The sequence below is a fragment of the Mirounga leonina genome, unplaced genomic scaffold (assembly GCF_011800145.1).
Source record: "Mirounga leonina isolate KUSES-001 unplaced genomic scaffold, KU_Mleo_1.0 Mir_166, whole genome shotgun sequence".
Lineage (NCBI taxonomy): Eukaryota > Metazoa > Chordata > Mammalia > Carnivora > Phocidae > Mirounga > Mirounga leonina.
Window position 1 is genome coordinate 13,346,524 of NW_023270418.1, and position 14,602 is coordinate 13,361,125.

The window sequence follows — 14,602 nt, forward strand, 5'->3', positions numbered from 1 at the left end:
CTAATTTTGTCTGTCTTCAGACAGATCGCCCTTTATCTGTTTCACTTGAATATTTTTTCCAAGGAGAATGAAAGCTCCTTGAAGTCAAGGCTTTATCTGGTATTGCTTCTGGGGCTCCCACAGTAACTAAGGCAAAGAGCAGTCCCTAATAATTATTGATTAGCGTGTCGTCGTTTTGAGGCAGCAACTTAACCGGCAAGCTGGGCAGATTGGTGAGCTGGAAAGAGCTTATTTAGACTTTGGAGTCAGGCAGACTTGAGTGTGAATCCTGTCTCTGTCACTTTCCTTCCTTGAGATACTTGAATCCTTTATACTTGCTCCTTTCCTTATGAAAAAGGAGCCATTGATTGTAACATAATGTTTGATGTTAAGATAGAACTGCTAAAATCCACATTTGGATTGGAGGTTAGAAGGATGATTACCACACAGTTAAGGCAGTTAATGAACTTTATGTTTAGAATGCAGCAGGCCCTGGGCTTTCTAGGTAACCTGTTATTCTTATTTTTATGTTGTAGTAATATAATTGATACTCTTGATGTTTCTTTGGTGTATTTATTGTGGTAATGATGCAATATTGTGTCATATGTAATCACAATGACTTTAAGGTTTATCTGTACAGGCTTCAGTATGGTTTTCCCTCCCTTGAGACAATTGGGACACATTTCATCACAGTAATCATCGATTTCCTTTCCCTGACTCTATTAGTAATGCATACGAATTAAAAACAAAAACACCAAATAACAAAAGAATAAAATAAGAACGATCTGCAATCTCACCGTTCAGAAATAATTACATTTTGGTGTTTTCTTCCAGGTTTGTTTTCCTTATATGTTATGTACAAAAAAAGGTATCGTGCTTTGTCCTGAGATGTCTGTCTTCTCATAAGTATCTACATCCATATCCTTAGATAATTTCTGAAAGTTATTTTGAAAAAGTTTTCTTGAAAACTGCTTTATTATCCTATAAATATGCCATCATATATTTTAATCATTCTGTTTTTTGGAACATTGTTTCCAGTTTTGAAAAAAAACCTCCTTGATAGAAGTGTGAATTACAGCTTCTCTTCTGACTTTCCTGCTGAGGAAACATATTGTTCACCTCCCAAGCCTCAGTTTCCTAATTTTAAAAATGAAACTGACATGTTCCCTAGGGAGTAGTTAACCCAGGAGGGTTAAGTAAAATGATAACTTTTTTTTTTTAAAGATTTTATTTATTTATTTGAGACAGAATGAGAGAGAGAGAGAGAGCTCATAAGAGGGGGGAGGGTCAGAGGGAGAGGCAGGCTCCCCACCGAGCAGGGAGCCCGATGCGGGACTCGATCCAGGGACTCCAGGATCATGACCTGAGCCGAAGGTAGTTGCTTAACCAACTGAGCCACCCAGGCGCCCTCTTTTTTTTTTTTTTAAAGATTTTATTTATTTATTTGAGAGAGAGAATGAGAGAGAGAGAGCATGAGAGGGGGAGGGTCAGAGGGAGAGGCAGGCTCCCCACTGAGCAGGGAGCCCGATGCAGGACTCGATCCAGGGACTCCAGGATCATGACCTGAGCCGAAGGCAGTCGCTTAACCGACTGAGCCATCTAGGCGCCCAAGTAAAATGATAACTTACAAATGTGCCTGGCATACCCCTGGCTCCACAGGAGGTGGCCAGCTAATGTTCCTCACCCAGAATCTGGTGTTCACGTCCAGTTGTGTTTCCTTTCTCTCTGTTTCAGTGGTAATCTTTCACCATGCATCGGAAGAAAGTAGATAACCGAATCCGGATTCTCATTGAAAATGGAGTCGCTGAACGGCAAAGGTCTTTGTTCGTTGTAGTTGGAGACCGAGGAAAGGATCAGGTAAGATGTAGTCAGCATTTCCTGACTGACTTTGTATCTTATCCCACAGAGTCAGCTTGTTACTGGCCCTCGGAAGTTTCAGCACATAGTAGCATTAAGGTTCCTTTGACTGGTTTTCTTTGAGTAAGATGCCTAGTGAGAACCTCGGTGGGGACTAAGCATGAGGTTAAGTGTGTCTGACCAGGCTTCTAGCCCCTGCCTAGGCGCTGCTGGCCTTGTGACCTGGGGCACTTCCCTGTCCTGGCCCTCGATTTACTTTCTGGATCTGTCAAGTGAGGTCTTGGGCCTGGCAGTCTCTGAGGTCTCTTTGGGCCCTGAGATTCTGTGACTTCTTCCTTTGGCAGGTAGTCATACTCCATCACATGTTGTCCAAAGCAACCGTGAAGGCTCGGCCTTCAGTGCTGTGGTGTTACAAGAAAGAGCTGGGGTTTAGCAGGTAAGTTTGGCCCTTTGAGTGTCCTGTACCACTTACAATTCCTGCTCCTTAATTCAGTGCCAGGCAGTGATTCCCTGACCTAGTTTTTCAGGGATCATTAGGGAGGTGCTACCTATGAGGACACTTTCGAAGAGAGAAAACGATAGCGCTGATGTCCTTTCTTCGTTCCTGACAATGAGTTTCAAATCCATTCCATGCTCTGTAGAAGTGCCCAGCCCAATTCCTTGCTTTCTGCCTGTGATTTTCTTTTTACTTTTCTAAGCTGATCAAGCCTGTCTAATGCAAGTTCCTTCAATTGTCTTTTCCCATCTCAAATTTACTCTGTATTTGCAGTCTGTTTTTTGCCTTTTGTTTCTGAGGAGGACGTGCCTCATCCCATGTCCACTGCAGACCCCTTAATCTACTCTGGATCTCTTCTCTCACTTCTTTCAGGACCTGCATCCTCTTTCCTCTCCCAGCCACTCTATATCCCTTTGAAACTTGCTTCTTTTTCTTGTAAACGTGCTCAGCTCTCCAGTCTCAAAAAACAACAACAACAACAACAACAACAAAACGATTAGCTACCTACTCAGTTTTATCTCTCAGGCTTGCATTTTCTCTCACATTTATTGCAGTGAAACAGAAGCCTGGTGCACTTCTAGCCACACTCTTGCTAGCTGGCTTCTGCTTCGATCATTGTAACCAGACTGTGCTCTGGGAAGTCATCGACAGCCAGACACTTCACGCAGCAGCTTTTCTCCCTCTTTCTCCTTCCTCTCAGCGCTCTTTCTCCACTGGTTCACTGTTGTGTTTCACAGTTGGCTCTCCTCTTATTTTTTGAAGCTGCGGTAGTCAGGACGTCTAGTTGGTAAATAGCGGCCCTCCAGCACAAACACACTTAGGCCCAAAGGGGGTTTCTTGACGTCTCTGAGGTATGTTCGGGGATGAGATTTCAGCCCTGCCTCGGCTGCTGTAGAGCCAGAGCACTGATGCTCCCAGTTCTTGCTCACTCTCAGCTCTGCTTATCCGCTCTGTTCTTTCCCGCTACAGCTCTGCTTTCTGTGTTCTTTTGTCACCACGGCAGAAATAGCTGTTGAGTGTTGAGGTCCAGCAATGTCGGACATCAGTCTTTCTCCCTGAATTCCTGTGGAGCGATGCCCACCCCTGGGTCTGAGGAGGTGGGGTCAGTCCATCTAGTGGAAACGTGGTAGTTCTACCCATAATTCTGTGTATGGAGGAGTTTGGAGTGCTGAGGCCTGTTCCTTGGCAGGTAACCTCCTTTGTGGTGCCATCAGAAGCGCACTCCTTTGTTGGCTTCTATGATCCTTTCTTGGGCGCCCTTCCTGAGCAGTGCTCTTTTTCTTGATCTTATCTCCTACTGTCCGCCCAGCTCTAGTGTGCGTTTCTGTCCTTGAGCCACTCCTCTCTCCTTTATTCCCAAATGTGTTTGTCTCTGGCGTTGACTCTGAAATGGAATCTCCCGCCCTGGCTGCTTTGTGCCATGGACACTCCCGGCCTTGGCCCTGCCGCCACCTCTGTCCGGGATGCCACCTCCGCCTCTCTGGCACCCTCTTCTGAAACGTCCCCCACTTTTCGGGGCCTGCCTCCTTCCCCAAACTTACCCCAAACCCTGTAGCCACACCTTGGGGCGCCTCCACCCTCTTCGCTGCCTGTCAGTCTTCCAGTGCTGCTCACCCTCCGTTCTCCCTCCTCAGGAAGACGCTCCTTTGCACCCTGGTCTTGTTTTACTTCCAGGCAGTAAGTTCATTTAGTTAGGAGGCCTCGCCTGCTTATTTTTATATTTTCGTATTTTCAAGTGATCTGACATGTTTGTAGTAGGTGCTCAGATAATATTTGAGTTGAATGCATCGTTTAACGGGCTCTAAGAGTCTTTTAATTGTACTTAGTTCCAAAGGCTAAATTTGATTAGTTAGCATCCTTTGGTCTTCAAGAGACTTGATTCTGCCTAAAAGAAACTAGTTTTTGAGTAAATTGTCTTGCTTTTTTAAAAAAAATAATATAAATGCGTTCTTGTAAGAAATACGGAAAATACAGACAAATCACAAAGGTGAAAATAAAAGCACTCATAATCTCAGTACATAGGCATTGTTGGCATTTGGCTGTCTATCACTGTGTTGTAAATCATAATAGGTATTTTGTTGTATATATTCTTTTATATTAGGGCAGGTAAGCATTTTTAATACAGATTGAGAATAAGGCCTGTTGCCTGTCAGCAGAATGGTAACTTTCTGGGACTTGTGAGTGTCACTGCCGTGCAGTTGGTGAATGTCAGATGGGTGCAGAATTAGGCAGTTCACAGTGTTCGGGCAGATTTGTCTTTCCAACTTAACCCCTCAACTTCACTTGTAAGAATCTCGTATGTGCCTCTTGTAGCTCTCCCAGCCCTGTCTTGAGGTGACAGAGCACCAGATTAGCTGATGCTTGTAAGTCATGGGCTAAGGCATGAGCCCGAAGTGACAGTGACAGTCACCTTGCCCAACTGCCTCTTTCACAGATGAAGAAATACGGGCTCAGAGGGAGGGCCTTTGTTCTAGCTATTCAGTTAGAGGACTGTGGTAACATTTCGATCAGTTAGAATTCTCAGTTCTGGAGCTTTCCTGTTTTTCTCTCTGTAGAGGAGAGAATTAAATGACAGTTGGATAGTCAGGGTTTTTAAGACAAAAGTTCCAGATTCCTGAGAGTTATCCAGATCCCATTCCAACCCTTATAGCCTCTGTCAGTATTGTCTTAAGTAAGAGCTGCCCTTGAGGACTTGATCCCACAGCCTGGGGAAGGAAGTAGATGAATGCATTTATGAAAAATGAATAAACTACCTGTGGTCACCCTGCCTCTCCCAGGTCTTCTGGGGAATGGTACCGTGTAGTGGAAGCATGTGCTTGAGGCTAAGGTAATGAGATCACCAAGGTTGGTTTCAAACTCTGGTCTGGCCAGATATGAGCTTTTAGGTCCTTTTATTACCCTTCGTTTGAAGTCAAGTATTTGCAGAAGGTGCCAGGGCAGCTTAGCAGGGTCCCCACACAGATTTACCCCTGGCTCCCTCTGAAGCCCATCCTCAACCTCTCTACGCTTTCCTTCACCTTTAAAGGGAGGGGTTAGCCCTACAGTTGCCAAGTTCCCTTCTAGCTCTGAAGGTCTGGGTGGGTGATCATTGGCCTGTCTCCTGCTCCCACCCTTATAGCCTGTCTGGTTAACTGGCTCTCCTGGGGTGTGTGTGTTGGGGGTGATTGCAGTCACCGGAAGAAGAGAATGCGACAGCTCCAGAAAAAAATAAAGAATGGGACATTGAACATAAAGCAAGATGACCCCTTTGAACTGTTCGTGGCGGCCACAAACATTCGGTACTGCTACTACAATGAGACCCACAAGATCCTGGGCAACACTTTCGGCATGTGTGTCCTCCAGGTGGGTGGCTTCCTCCAGCCTGTGCCTGGAGTCCGAGGGCGGAGGGCTCCCCTCAAGAACAGGCGGACTGTAAGGAGACAGATTCACCTGTCCCGCCTCCCCTGAGCATTGTCAGCAGAACACTTGGCCACTCTCCAAAGCAAACTTGATACCTCACCCCATATAAAAATAAACTTTTCTACTCAGAGCAGCACTTATCTAGAGATACCAGAGCTGACACAGATGCTCCGTCACAGCTGCTTCTAACCAGCTGAAGGTGAGAAAGTTCTGCGAACTTCCAAGTGACCCCATGTCCCCAGATCCTTAGGAGAACTAGCTGGAGACTTTGGTGAGCAGTGAGCGGTGGGACCTGTGCACTCGGGCGTTCTCCCCAGAGAGCTTGATGGGCATAACCGCCACCAACACCCTCAGTCCCTGTCGTTCTTAAAATCCCCTCAGTTTTCCCCCCACAGAGAACTACCTGGGGCCTTTTTTCACAGGTAATATTCTCTTGCTAGTCAAGTTAATGGACTAAATCTCACGTTTTTCTTTGTTTTGAGCTCTGGCAGTCTGTTTTATCCTTTGATTCCTTGACACTTGTGACCCCCGCATGCCCCAAAAAAGAACACTAAGCTCAAATCCCCAAGTTTGGTATGTGTTTATGATATGCTTGTACTACCATGATTACATTCGTTATAAAACATACCTTATGAAATGTAAATTAAGAAATGAGGGGGAAAAATCATGAATTGGGAGTTATTATTTTTTCTTTCTACGTTCCAGTGGGTTGTCCCTTACTGCTGGTTTGCATCCCGCCTTGGAGACAAGAAGAGAGCATTTTGCCTCTTCTCAAGCCACCACTGAGCGGTAGGGAGTGTTCTTAGGCTGCCGTTACAGGTTGCCGGGAAGAAGGCTCCCTTGGGCAGTGGCTCCCCCATGTGGTGCAGTTGAGTTTTGTCAGACAGGTTCTATCTGTAAACATGTCAGAAAATGAACATGAGGGATTTGTGAAATGCAAGTGGGAATCAGTTTCTTCCCAAATAGGATTTTGTCTGAGATTATTAGACACATACGACATACAAAACCAGGTACCCCTATTCTCCAGGGCTGGGCTCGCTTCTCTGCCCATCAGGAAGGGGTGTGTGTATGTGTGTCCATACTGGTGAGTTGGATGGGGGCTCTGGTCTTGGGTTTGTGTTCTGAAGCCCTTCTTTTATCACCTGGCCCTTGGTTGAGCTTCCCTGGGGGTGCTCTCTGCATGACTAGCCCTTTCCAAGGTCTCCTTCTTCCAGGATTTTGAAGCTTTAACTCCAAATTTGCTGGCCAGAACTGTGGAAACAGTGGAAGGTGGTGGGCTGGTGGTCATCCTCCTACGGACCATGAATTCACTGAAGCAGTTGTACACGATGACCATGGTAGGTGTATGGTTTTTAACTGAACTCTGGCGGTTCAGATCAAGCTGTATTTTTGCTGTTGGCCACGTTCTTCTAAGAATTCCTGTTCAGTAGTTCCAGTGAGTGGTCAGCACAAACTCTGGGCTGGGAGCTTTTGGACTGTAAGTAATGAGAAGGTCACTGCGGAGAAATGTCAGTGGCCCTGACTGTGTCTGGGCATCTCTGAATTTCACATTTGCTTTCGGGTATTTGCAAATTCTACACTGGTGAGTTCCAGGTATGATGCAGCTATTACGTAGTTTCATTTCTGGAATGATATTCTGCAGAGAGCCAAGCCAGTGCCTCCTTTGTCTATTGCAAAAAAGGGACCACGCACAGATGCCCTCACCAGTCCTCATCCTGGTGGATGATGAAGGGACATTTGCCAGTTCCACTCCCAGTTTGGCAAGAGCTTCGACTCTGGGAGGGCTATTTTCCATCCAAAGCCGAGAACATGGTTAGGAGTGGGAATATGTCCCAGTGGATGCAGAGCTGCTCTCTTGACGCCATCAGTATTGCCACGTGGATGTTCTTAGTTATGCCCATGGCCCTGCTCGGGAATGGCGTTAGGATTGGCCTCAGGGTTTCACGAGCTGCGTTTATACGGTGACCTGGACTTTCCTCAAACCTTAGCTGCTTCCCATCACCACTGTGGCCCCTCTGGCTTCCTCAGGCGTCCTCAGACATGCCCACTACACTTTCACCTGAAGGTCTGTGCACTTGCTGTGGCCTCTGGGATATCTGTGTGGCGCTCTTCCTCACTGCATTCAAGTCCTTGCTGAACGCCACCTGGTCAGTGTGGTCTTCCCTCACACCCTGTTTGGAATGTGTGACCTGCTTTATTTTTGTTCAGGGCATTTGCCAAATACCTGAGGTTACATATATATTTGTTTATTGTCTGACTTCCTGTGTTAGTCTCCAAACTTTGTGAGATGAGACTTTGTTTTCCTCACTGGTGCACTCCAGATCCTGGAAGAGTGCCTGGCGTTTAGTAAGCGCTGATTAAATGCTTGTGAATGAATGAATGACCGTTGTGCCCACGTCAGTTTGTTTGTCCTTCTTCCCCCTTTCATATGGCTGTCCGCTTCTCACCTCAGAGGGCCTTCCCTCTGTACCACATGTAAGTAACTGCTGCCCTGCCATTCGCTATCACTGCACCCTGTTTTTCATTTGTTGTATTTGCCAGAATTTTACTCATTTGTTTCCCTCCAACCATTAAACCATAGGTTCCATGAGAACAGAGGTCATGCTTCATTAAATACCGGTGTATACCCAGCATGTCTGGCACACGGTTGATACGTACGTTTTATTGAATGAAGACATTTTATGATGCTGGCTAAAATGTGGGAAGATGTCCAAGTTGAGATGAGGGGAAGTTTGTTGTAATGAAAAACACTACATTGAGTATTTGATGATCCCAGTTCCAGCAAAGAGCAGTTGGGCCGTTTAGCACAGGAGGTGCTGCAGGAGTGAATTTCCATCAGTAGCTCTGGCACCTCCTTTATCCCAGGGTTGCTTATTAGAACGTCTTCACATTTAGACCCAGAGCCTCATCCTTACTTTGGGATGTCTTTGTTCACAGATATTGTTTCTTTTAGGACGTGCATTCAAGATACAGGACTGAGGCCCATCAGGATGTGGTGGGAAGATTTAATGAGAGGTAGGTCTGAGGCACATTTCTCAGGCCCTTAATTGTGGGGAGCCATGGCGGGAAGCATATTTTTGTCTTGGACCCAGTGGAGAGCTGTGCTTTTGTCTGAGGGCAGGTAGCACAGGGGTCCAGAGTGGTGAGATCCTGGCAGCAGTGCTGGTTGGAAAGCCAACTGGAAGCAGTGAAAGTGAGTGGGGAGCTGGGGCTTGAACCAAGTCCTCCTCCTGTCTGGCTTTTAGCTTACTCTTTTGTCAGAGGGGTAATTTGTCTGGGTCACCGTTTCCCAAAATGTGTTTCACAGAACACTGGTATTTTAAGAGGGGCTTTATGTCGAAAGGATTTCTGGCCAGTTGTGTCTGGGAAGTGCTGATACGGTTTATCCTGTGTGAAGATTCATTTTAGCGTGTCATAGCCTCTCAAAAGTCTTGCAGCAGCAGGGACCTATTTAACTGATCGTTTCCCGGATTTATTTGACCACAGAGCCCTTTTTTAGGGAACACCAGTTAGCAGCCTGTGAAACTCCATGTGAAGCTGTGGCCTGGATCAGTGGTCCTCATCTAGAGCAGTCTTGCTCACTGGGGACATTTGCCAGTCTCTGGAAACATTTTGAGTGTCATGACTTGGGGGAGAGCACTGGCGGGGCGGGAGACGCTACCGGCATCTAGTGCGTAGAAGCCACGGATGCTGCTGTTGAACAGCCTAAAGTGAACAGAACAGCTCCACAACAAAGAATCTGAAATGTTGCTAGTGCTGAGGTTTAGAAGTCCTGGCCTCAAAGCTTGGGGCCTTTGCAGTTTTCATCCTCTCTGGTGCTTTCACTCAGGAGATGGAGTGGGTCAGGAGGTGGCCACGTGCTGCTGGATAGAACAGAAGGAAGCTTGTGCGAGTAGCCCATGAGGCTCTCTTCTTGCGCTGGGGGAGGAGTTTGAATTCTCCAGCCAAAACATGTTTTCCTACACACAGGAGTGTCTGTGTTAATTTCTTAAGGGAGCTTTTGTCTCTTCCTTGTCTTTATTTTTTCTTCCTTGTGGCCGAAGGTAAATTCATTCATGTACGGGTTTGTTTCCCTGTGTGACTGGTGATCACTTGTGGGGGGGGGGTTGGAGTTCCCCACTGAAGGATGGCCTGAGACAGCTCAGTCCTCAAGGGGTGAGCCTAAGAGGGTGTGGGAAGGGCCGTGTGACGCAGGGAACAGTGATGGTTGTGCACAGTAGGAGTGCTTGTAACCTGTCTCTCAAGATAGTTCTCGGTGTTCTTGTTTGCTGTATAAAGCACGTTCAGGGGGCACCTGGGTGGCTCAGTCGGTTAAGCGTTTGCTTCAGCTCAGGTCATGATCCCGTGGTCCTGGAATGGAGCCCCACATCAGGCTCCCTGGTATTCCCTCTCCCTCTGCCCCCTCCACTGCTTGTTCTCTTTCTTTAACTCATTCTCTCTCAAATGAATAAATAAAATCTTAAAAAAACAAAACACGTTCAGGTGCCTTGTAGAGGAGGCTCAGAATCCTCTTACACTGCCCTCCAACTGGGTTTTGGCTTTCCCTAGCATTCTTAGAGACGGGGCCAAATGATTTTCCTGGAGAAAAGCCACACCTTTGTTGTGTAGACATTGCCTTCCTTCCCCCTCAGCACCTCATGACCATTTTGTTCCTCAGATTTATTCTCTCCCTGGCCTCTTGTAAGAAATGTCTCGTCATCGATGACCAGCTCAGCATCCTGCCCATCTCCTCGCACGCTGCCAGTATTGAGGCCCTACCTCCCCAGACCCCGGTGAGTCAGCCAGCAGTCCAGGAATCGGGGCGAGGCCGTGTTTTCTGTGAGGACCCTTCCGTGGCAGTGGCAAACCTTCTCCTCTCCTCTCTGGTAGGATGAGAGTCTTGGTCCTTCTGACCTGGAGCTGAAGGAGTTAAAGGAGAGCTTGCAGGACACCCAGCCTGTGGGCGTGTTGGTGGATTGCTGCAAGACCTTAGACCAGGTGAGTGTGGCATTCCGAACTTCCCCGCCCCAGGATAGACAGTGCAGAGGGGAAATAGAACGTACAGAAAGCAACGGCAGCCAAGTCAGGACAAGTCAGGACAAGTCAGGACTTGGATCCTCCTGGGGAAGGGACCTTTTCTCTTGCTTGAACTCATGCAGCAACACCAGGGCTAGTCTCCGTCATCTGCGTTCCTAAAAAGTCCAGGGATTACCTCTCCCTCCACCCCAGGTCATCCGTTCTGGGAGTAGAGGGTCTGGGGGGCGATGGGGGAGAGGGATTGAATTTAAAGAGGATCCCCCCCCCCAGCGTTTTTTTCCAAGAGAGGGTGATATATCTGTATTCTTCATTTTAGTTAAGTTTTAAGAACATAAAGGTTTTTTCTTCAGCTTTGCGTAAAAGTGAGAGGAGAGCCTAAGGCCCCTTGTACCCTGATTCCAGAGTGAGGCCTGAGAGGGCCCTCTGTGGTGGTGTGGACCTGATCTTTAGGTATAGATAGTGGGCTGGGAGGGAGCTTCCAGAATGCATTTCTGTCCTCACCGAGGTGGCCAGGCTGGTAAACTCAGCTTCTCTGGTGGTTCCTGGGCTGAGTAGGAGCTGGGCAGTGCCCGGAGGCCTTCAGGCTGTCAGGTGTGTTCAGGGTTTTGGTCCAGCCTGAGCCAGAGGAGCAGTCCAGGCCTCTTGGCACTGGGCTCTGCCCTCATGATGGAAAACAGCTGTAGTGACACCTCCCACTTGGGGCGGAGGCCCAGCAGGCTGATTTCCGTGCTCGTTCTAGAAATAGAATTATCGGCCACATAGCCGTCTATGCAGCCCAGGCTGCAGGCTCTAGGCTGCTTTGAGCCACTTCCTGGTCCCCTTTGTCAGAAAGAGGAAATGAGCGAGAGGATGGAGAAAGGGCAGAAGAGGGAGAAGCTGTAAAAACAGTAGTAGTGCTGTAAGAAAATACATAGAAAAAGAAATCACTAAGTAGGAAAGAGTGTGCGTTACAAATGGAAAATGGTGTTTCTACTTGGCAGTCCCACTCTGCAGAGACAACTGCCATTGACAGTTTATTGTGTGTTCTTCTGGAACTTTTTCTGTGCATGGAAATGGAGATTTTAAAAATATGCGAAGGGATTACACTGTACAGTGTAAGTGGTCCTCTAGTAGGCATTTGGGTTGACTCCAGCTGTTTTCCTATTATGAACAATGCTGTTAGGATCTTCTTACAGATACGCGCTATCTCTAGGATAAGTTTCCAGAAGAATTGCTGGATTAGAGTGTGTGTGTGTTAAAATGGGTGTAGCACCAGTTCGTGGAACCAGCAACAGTGTGAAAACGCCTTTTTCCCTGTACCTTGCCAGCGTTGGCTGTGGTTAAACTTCTAAGCCTACCAGTCCTGTGCCATGGGAACGCAGGATCGCTGTTCTGATTTGTGTTGCTTTAATTATGAGAAAAGCAGGTACTTTTTTCATATAATTACTGGTCATCTGGGTTTGTTTGTTTTGTAAATTATTTTGGGGGGGTTGGTTTTTCATTTTAGCATTGTTTTAGAATGTGTTTTCTAAAAAGATTTATTTATTAGAGAGAGAGCACATCTGTGCCGGGGAGGGGCAGAGGGAGAGAATCTTCAAGCAGACTCCTGCTGAGCAGGGAGCTGGACATGGAGCTCGATCCCATGACCCATGAGACCATGACCTGAACTAAAACCGAGAGTTGGACGCTCAACCCACTGAGCCACCCAGGCGCCCCTAGAATGCATTTTTAGTCCAGATATCTTACCTTTCTGTTATGTTAGATTTTTCCTGGTTATGTTTTGTCAGAGTTAAAACTTCTCAAAAGTAAGCAACAAAAGAGCAAAATACAGTGTTCAGCAAAAACCAAGTTAAGATGAGTAGGACCTGGATCTCCTCTGAGTGTTTCCATCTGGAGAGACTCGGGCTTCTTGGAGCTTGTCCCCTTTCTTCCCTTCCATCTGCCTGGGCTTGTGTCTCTTCAGTGTCTTCTTTTTTTTTTTTTTTTTAAAGATTTTATTTATTTGAGAGAGAGCACATGAGAGGGGGGAGGGTCAGAGGGAGAAGCAGACCCCCCGCCGAGCAGGGAGCCCGATGCGGGACTCGATCCCGGGACTCCAGGATCATGACCTGAGCCGAAGGCAGTCGCTTAACCAACTGAGCCACCCAGGCGCCCCTCTTCAGTGTCTTCTTTAGTGTAGCTGCTTGGGTGTGTCAGGCACCTTGTTCAGGACCAGACAGGCCAGGCTGGACCATCTGGCCTTCTTCCCAGTCTCGGCCTGTTCCCAGGGCAGATCCCAGTCGGGGAGTAGAGTTTGGCCCCTGAGTGGTGTTGTGGTTCCTCCTCTCATCCTCTGCCTCTGGCATCTTGCTCTCCTTGCCAGGCGCGACCCTAGGCACTGGGCTCAGTAAAAAGGAGGGGCACACCTGCCTCGTGGAGCTTGCGTTCTGGTGGGTTGAGACTGACAGCGAGTCAAGGAAACAGGCCAATCCTGATGTGTAGTAGAAGGTGCTGCGTACGTTGGAGAAACACAGGCAGTGTCAAAGAGGAATCGGGAGTGCAGGAGGTGGGAGGCCTGGTTTAGAAGGTGATCCTTGAGCAAAGCCTTGGAGGAGTTGGGGAAAAGAGCCCTGGGGCCATCTGGAGGGAGAACGCTTTTGGAGAGGGGCCACCAGGTGCAGAGGCCTGAGGTAGGAGTCTCCCTGGTGGTAGACTCGAGGTAGACTGCTTGAGGACCAGTAGGGAGGTTGCCTGAGTTGAAGCAGAGTGAGCGGACGAGAGTAGGAGGAGATGACAGAGGTTATGTGGCACAGCCCCGTGGCCCTGAAGGGCTTGGCACTTACTCTCTGAGAGGTGGGCACCCACGGAAGGTTTCACGTGTCCAGTCTTTCAGCACAGCTGCCGGAGGGATCCCCAGGCTGAATTTTAAAATTCACCCTCTGGCTGCTATGTTGAGTCTAGACTGTAGGGGAACAAAGGTGGAAGCAGAAAGACTAACTGGGAGTCTCTTATAATAATGGGGGAAGACAGGATGGGGGCTTTGAGCAGCATGGCAGAGGAGGACACTGGTGAGGGATGGTAGGATTTGTATATATTTTGAAGGTAGACTGATGGGCTTTGCTGGTGAATCGGGCGTGGGGAGAAAATGTAGAGGCTCTTGGCCTAAACAGCGGGCCAGTTAACTTGAGACGGGGAAGACTGTAGATGGAGGAGGTTGGTGGGGGACACTCTGGGTTCCCCTCAGGTCAGTCTGAGAAGTCTGACAGACATACAAGCGGAGACATGTAGGGGCAGTTGCGTGTATACAGGGATTGCTGGGTGGGGAAGAGGTCTAGAAGTGGGTGTTCCCAGCATCTGAGTGGCATTTCAAGCCTTGAGACTAAGAGGAGATGACCAGGCGGTGAGAAGCCCGAGTGCTGAGCCTTTCCTCCTGGCCTGCAAGAACTGGCCCCCTTTGATTTTGCCTCGACGTCTCCACCATAGTGGTGGTAGATGGCTGAAACTTGGTCTTTCTCAAAGCTCACCTAAGAGGGTTCTCTTTTCACAGGCCAAAGCTGTCTTGAAGTTCGTCGAGGGCATCTCTGAAAAGACCCTGAGGAGTACTGTCGCGCTCACGGCTGCCCGAGGAAGGGGGAAGTCTGCAGCTCTGGGATTGGCTATTGCTGGGGCAGTGGCTTTTGGGTAAGGAGGTCTCATTGCCCCTCTTTGGGAAGTCTGAGCTCTGAGGAGTAAGTGTGCGAGATAGGAGGCAAGGGACCAGGATACTGTCCCTGGGTGTGTGCGGGCTCCTGTGTGATTTCTCTAGGCTGTGGGTCCTGTCTAGACACAGCGACGCCGTCTCCCCCCGTCCCCCCGGTGGTGCACTCGTGTGCGTGCAGGCACGTGGGTACACACACC

The 14,602-nt window shown here is 48.2% G+C and overlaps 1 protein-coding gene across 1 annotated transcript in view; it reads left to right on the top strand.

Annotated features, from left to right (window-relative positions):
* NAT10 (N-acetyltransferase 10) overlaps positions 1-14,602 on the top strand; it is a 43,476-nt gene that overhangs the window by 5,840 nt on the left and 23,034 nt on the right. The window contains exons 2-9 of the mRNA XM_035012545.1: positions 1,714-1,836; positions 2,181-2,272; positions 5,503-5,674; positions 6,946-7,068; positions 8,685-8,746; positions 10,389-10,503; positions 10,601-10,708; positions 14,253-14,386. Of these exons, the coding sequence (XP_034868436.1) occupies positions 1,729-1,836; positions 2,181-2,272; positions 5,503-5,674; positions 6,946-7,068; positions 8,685-8,746; positions 10,389-10,503; positions 10,601-10,708; positions 14,253-14,386 (914 nt within the window). The 5' untranslated portion in view covers positions 1,714-1,728. The remainder of the gene's footprint in view (positions 1-1,713; positions 1,837-2,180; positions 2,273-5,502; positions 5,675-6,945; positions 7,069-8,684; positions 8,747-10,388; positions 10,504-10,600; positions 10,709-14,252; positions 14,387-14,602) is intronic.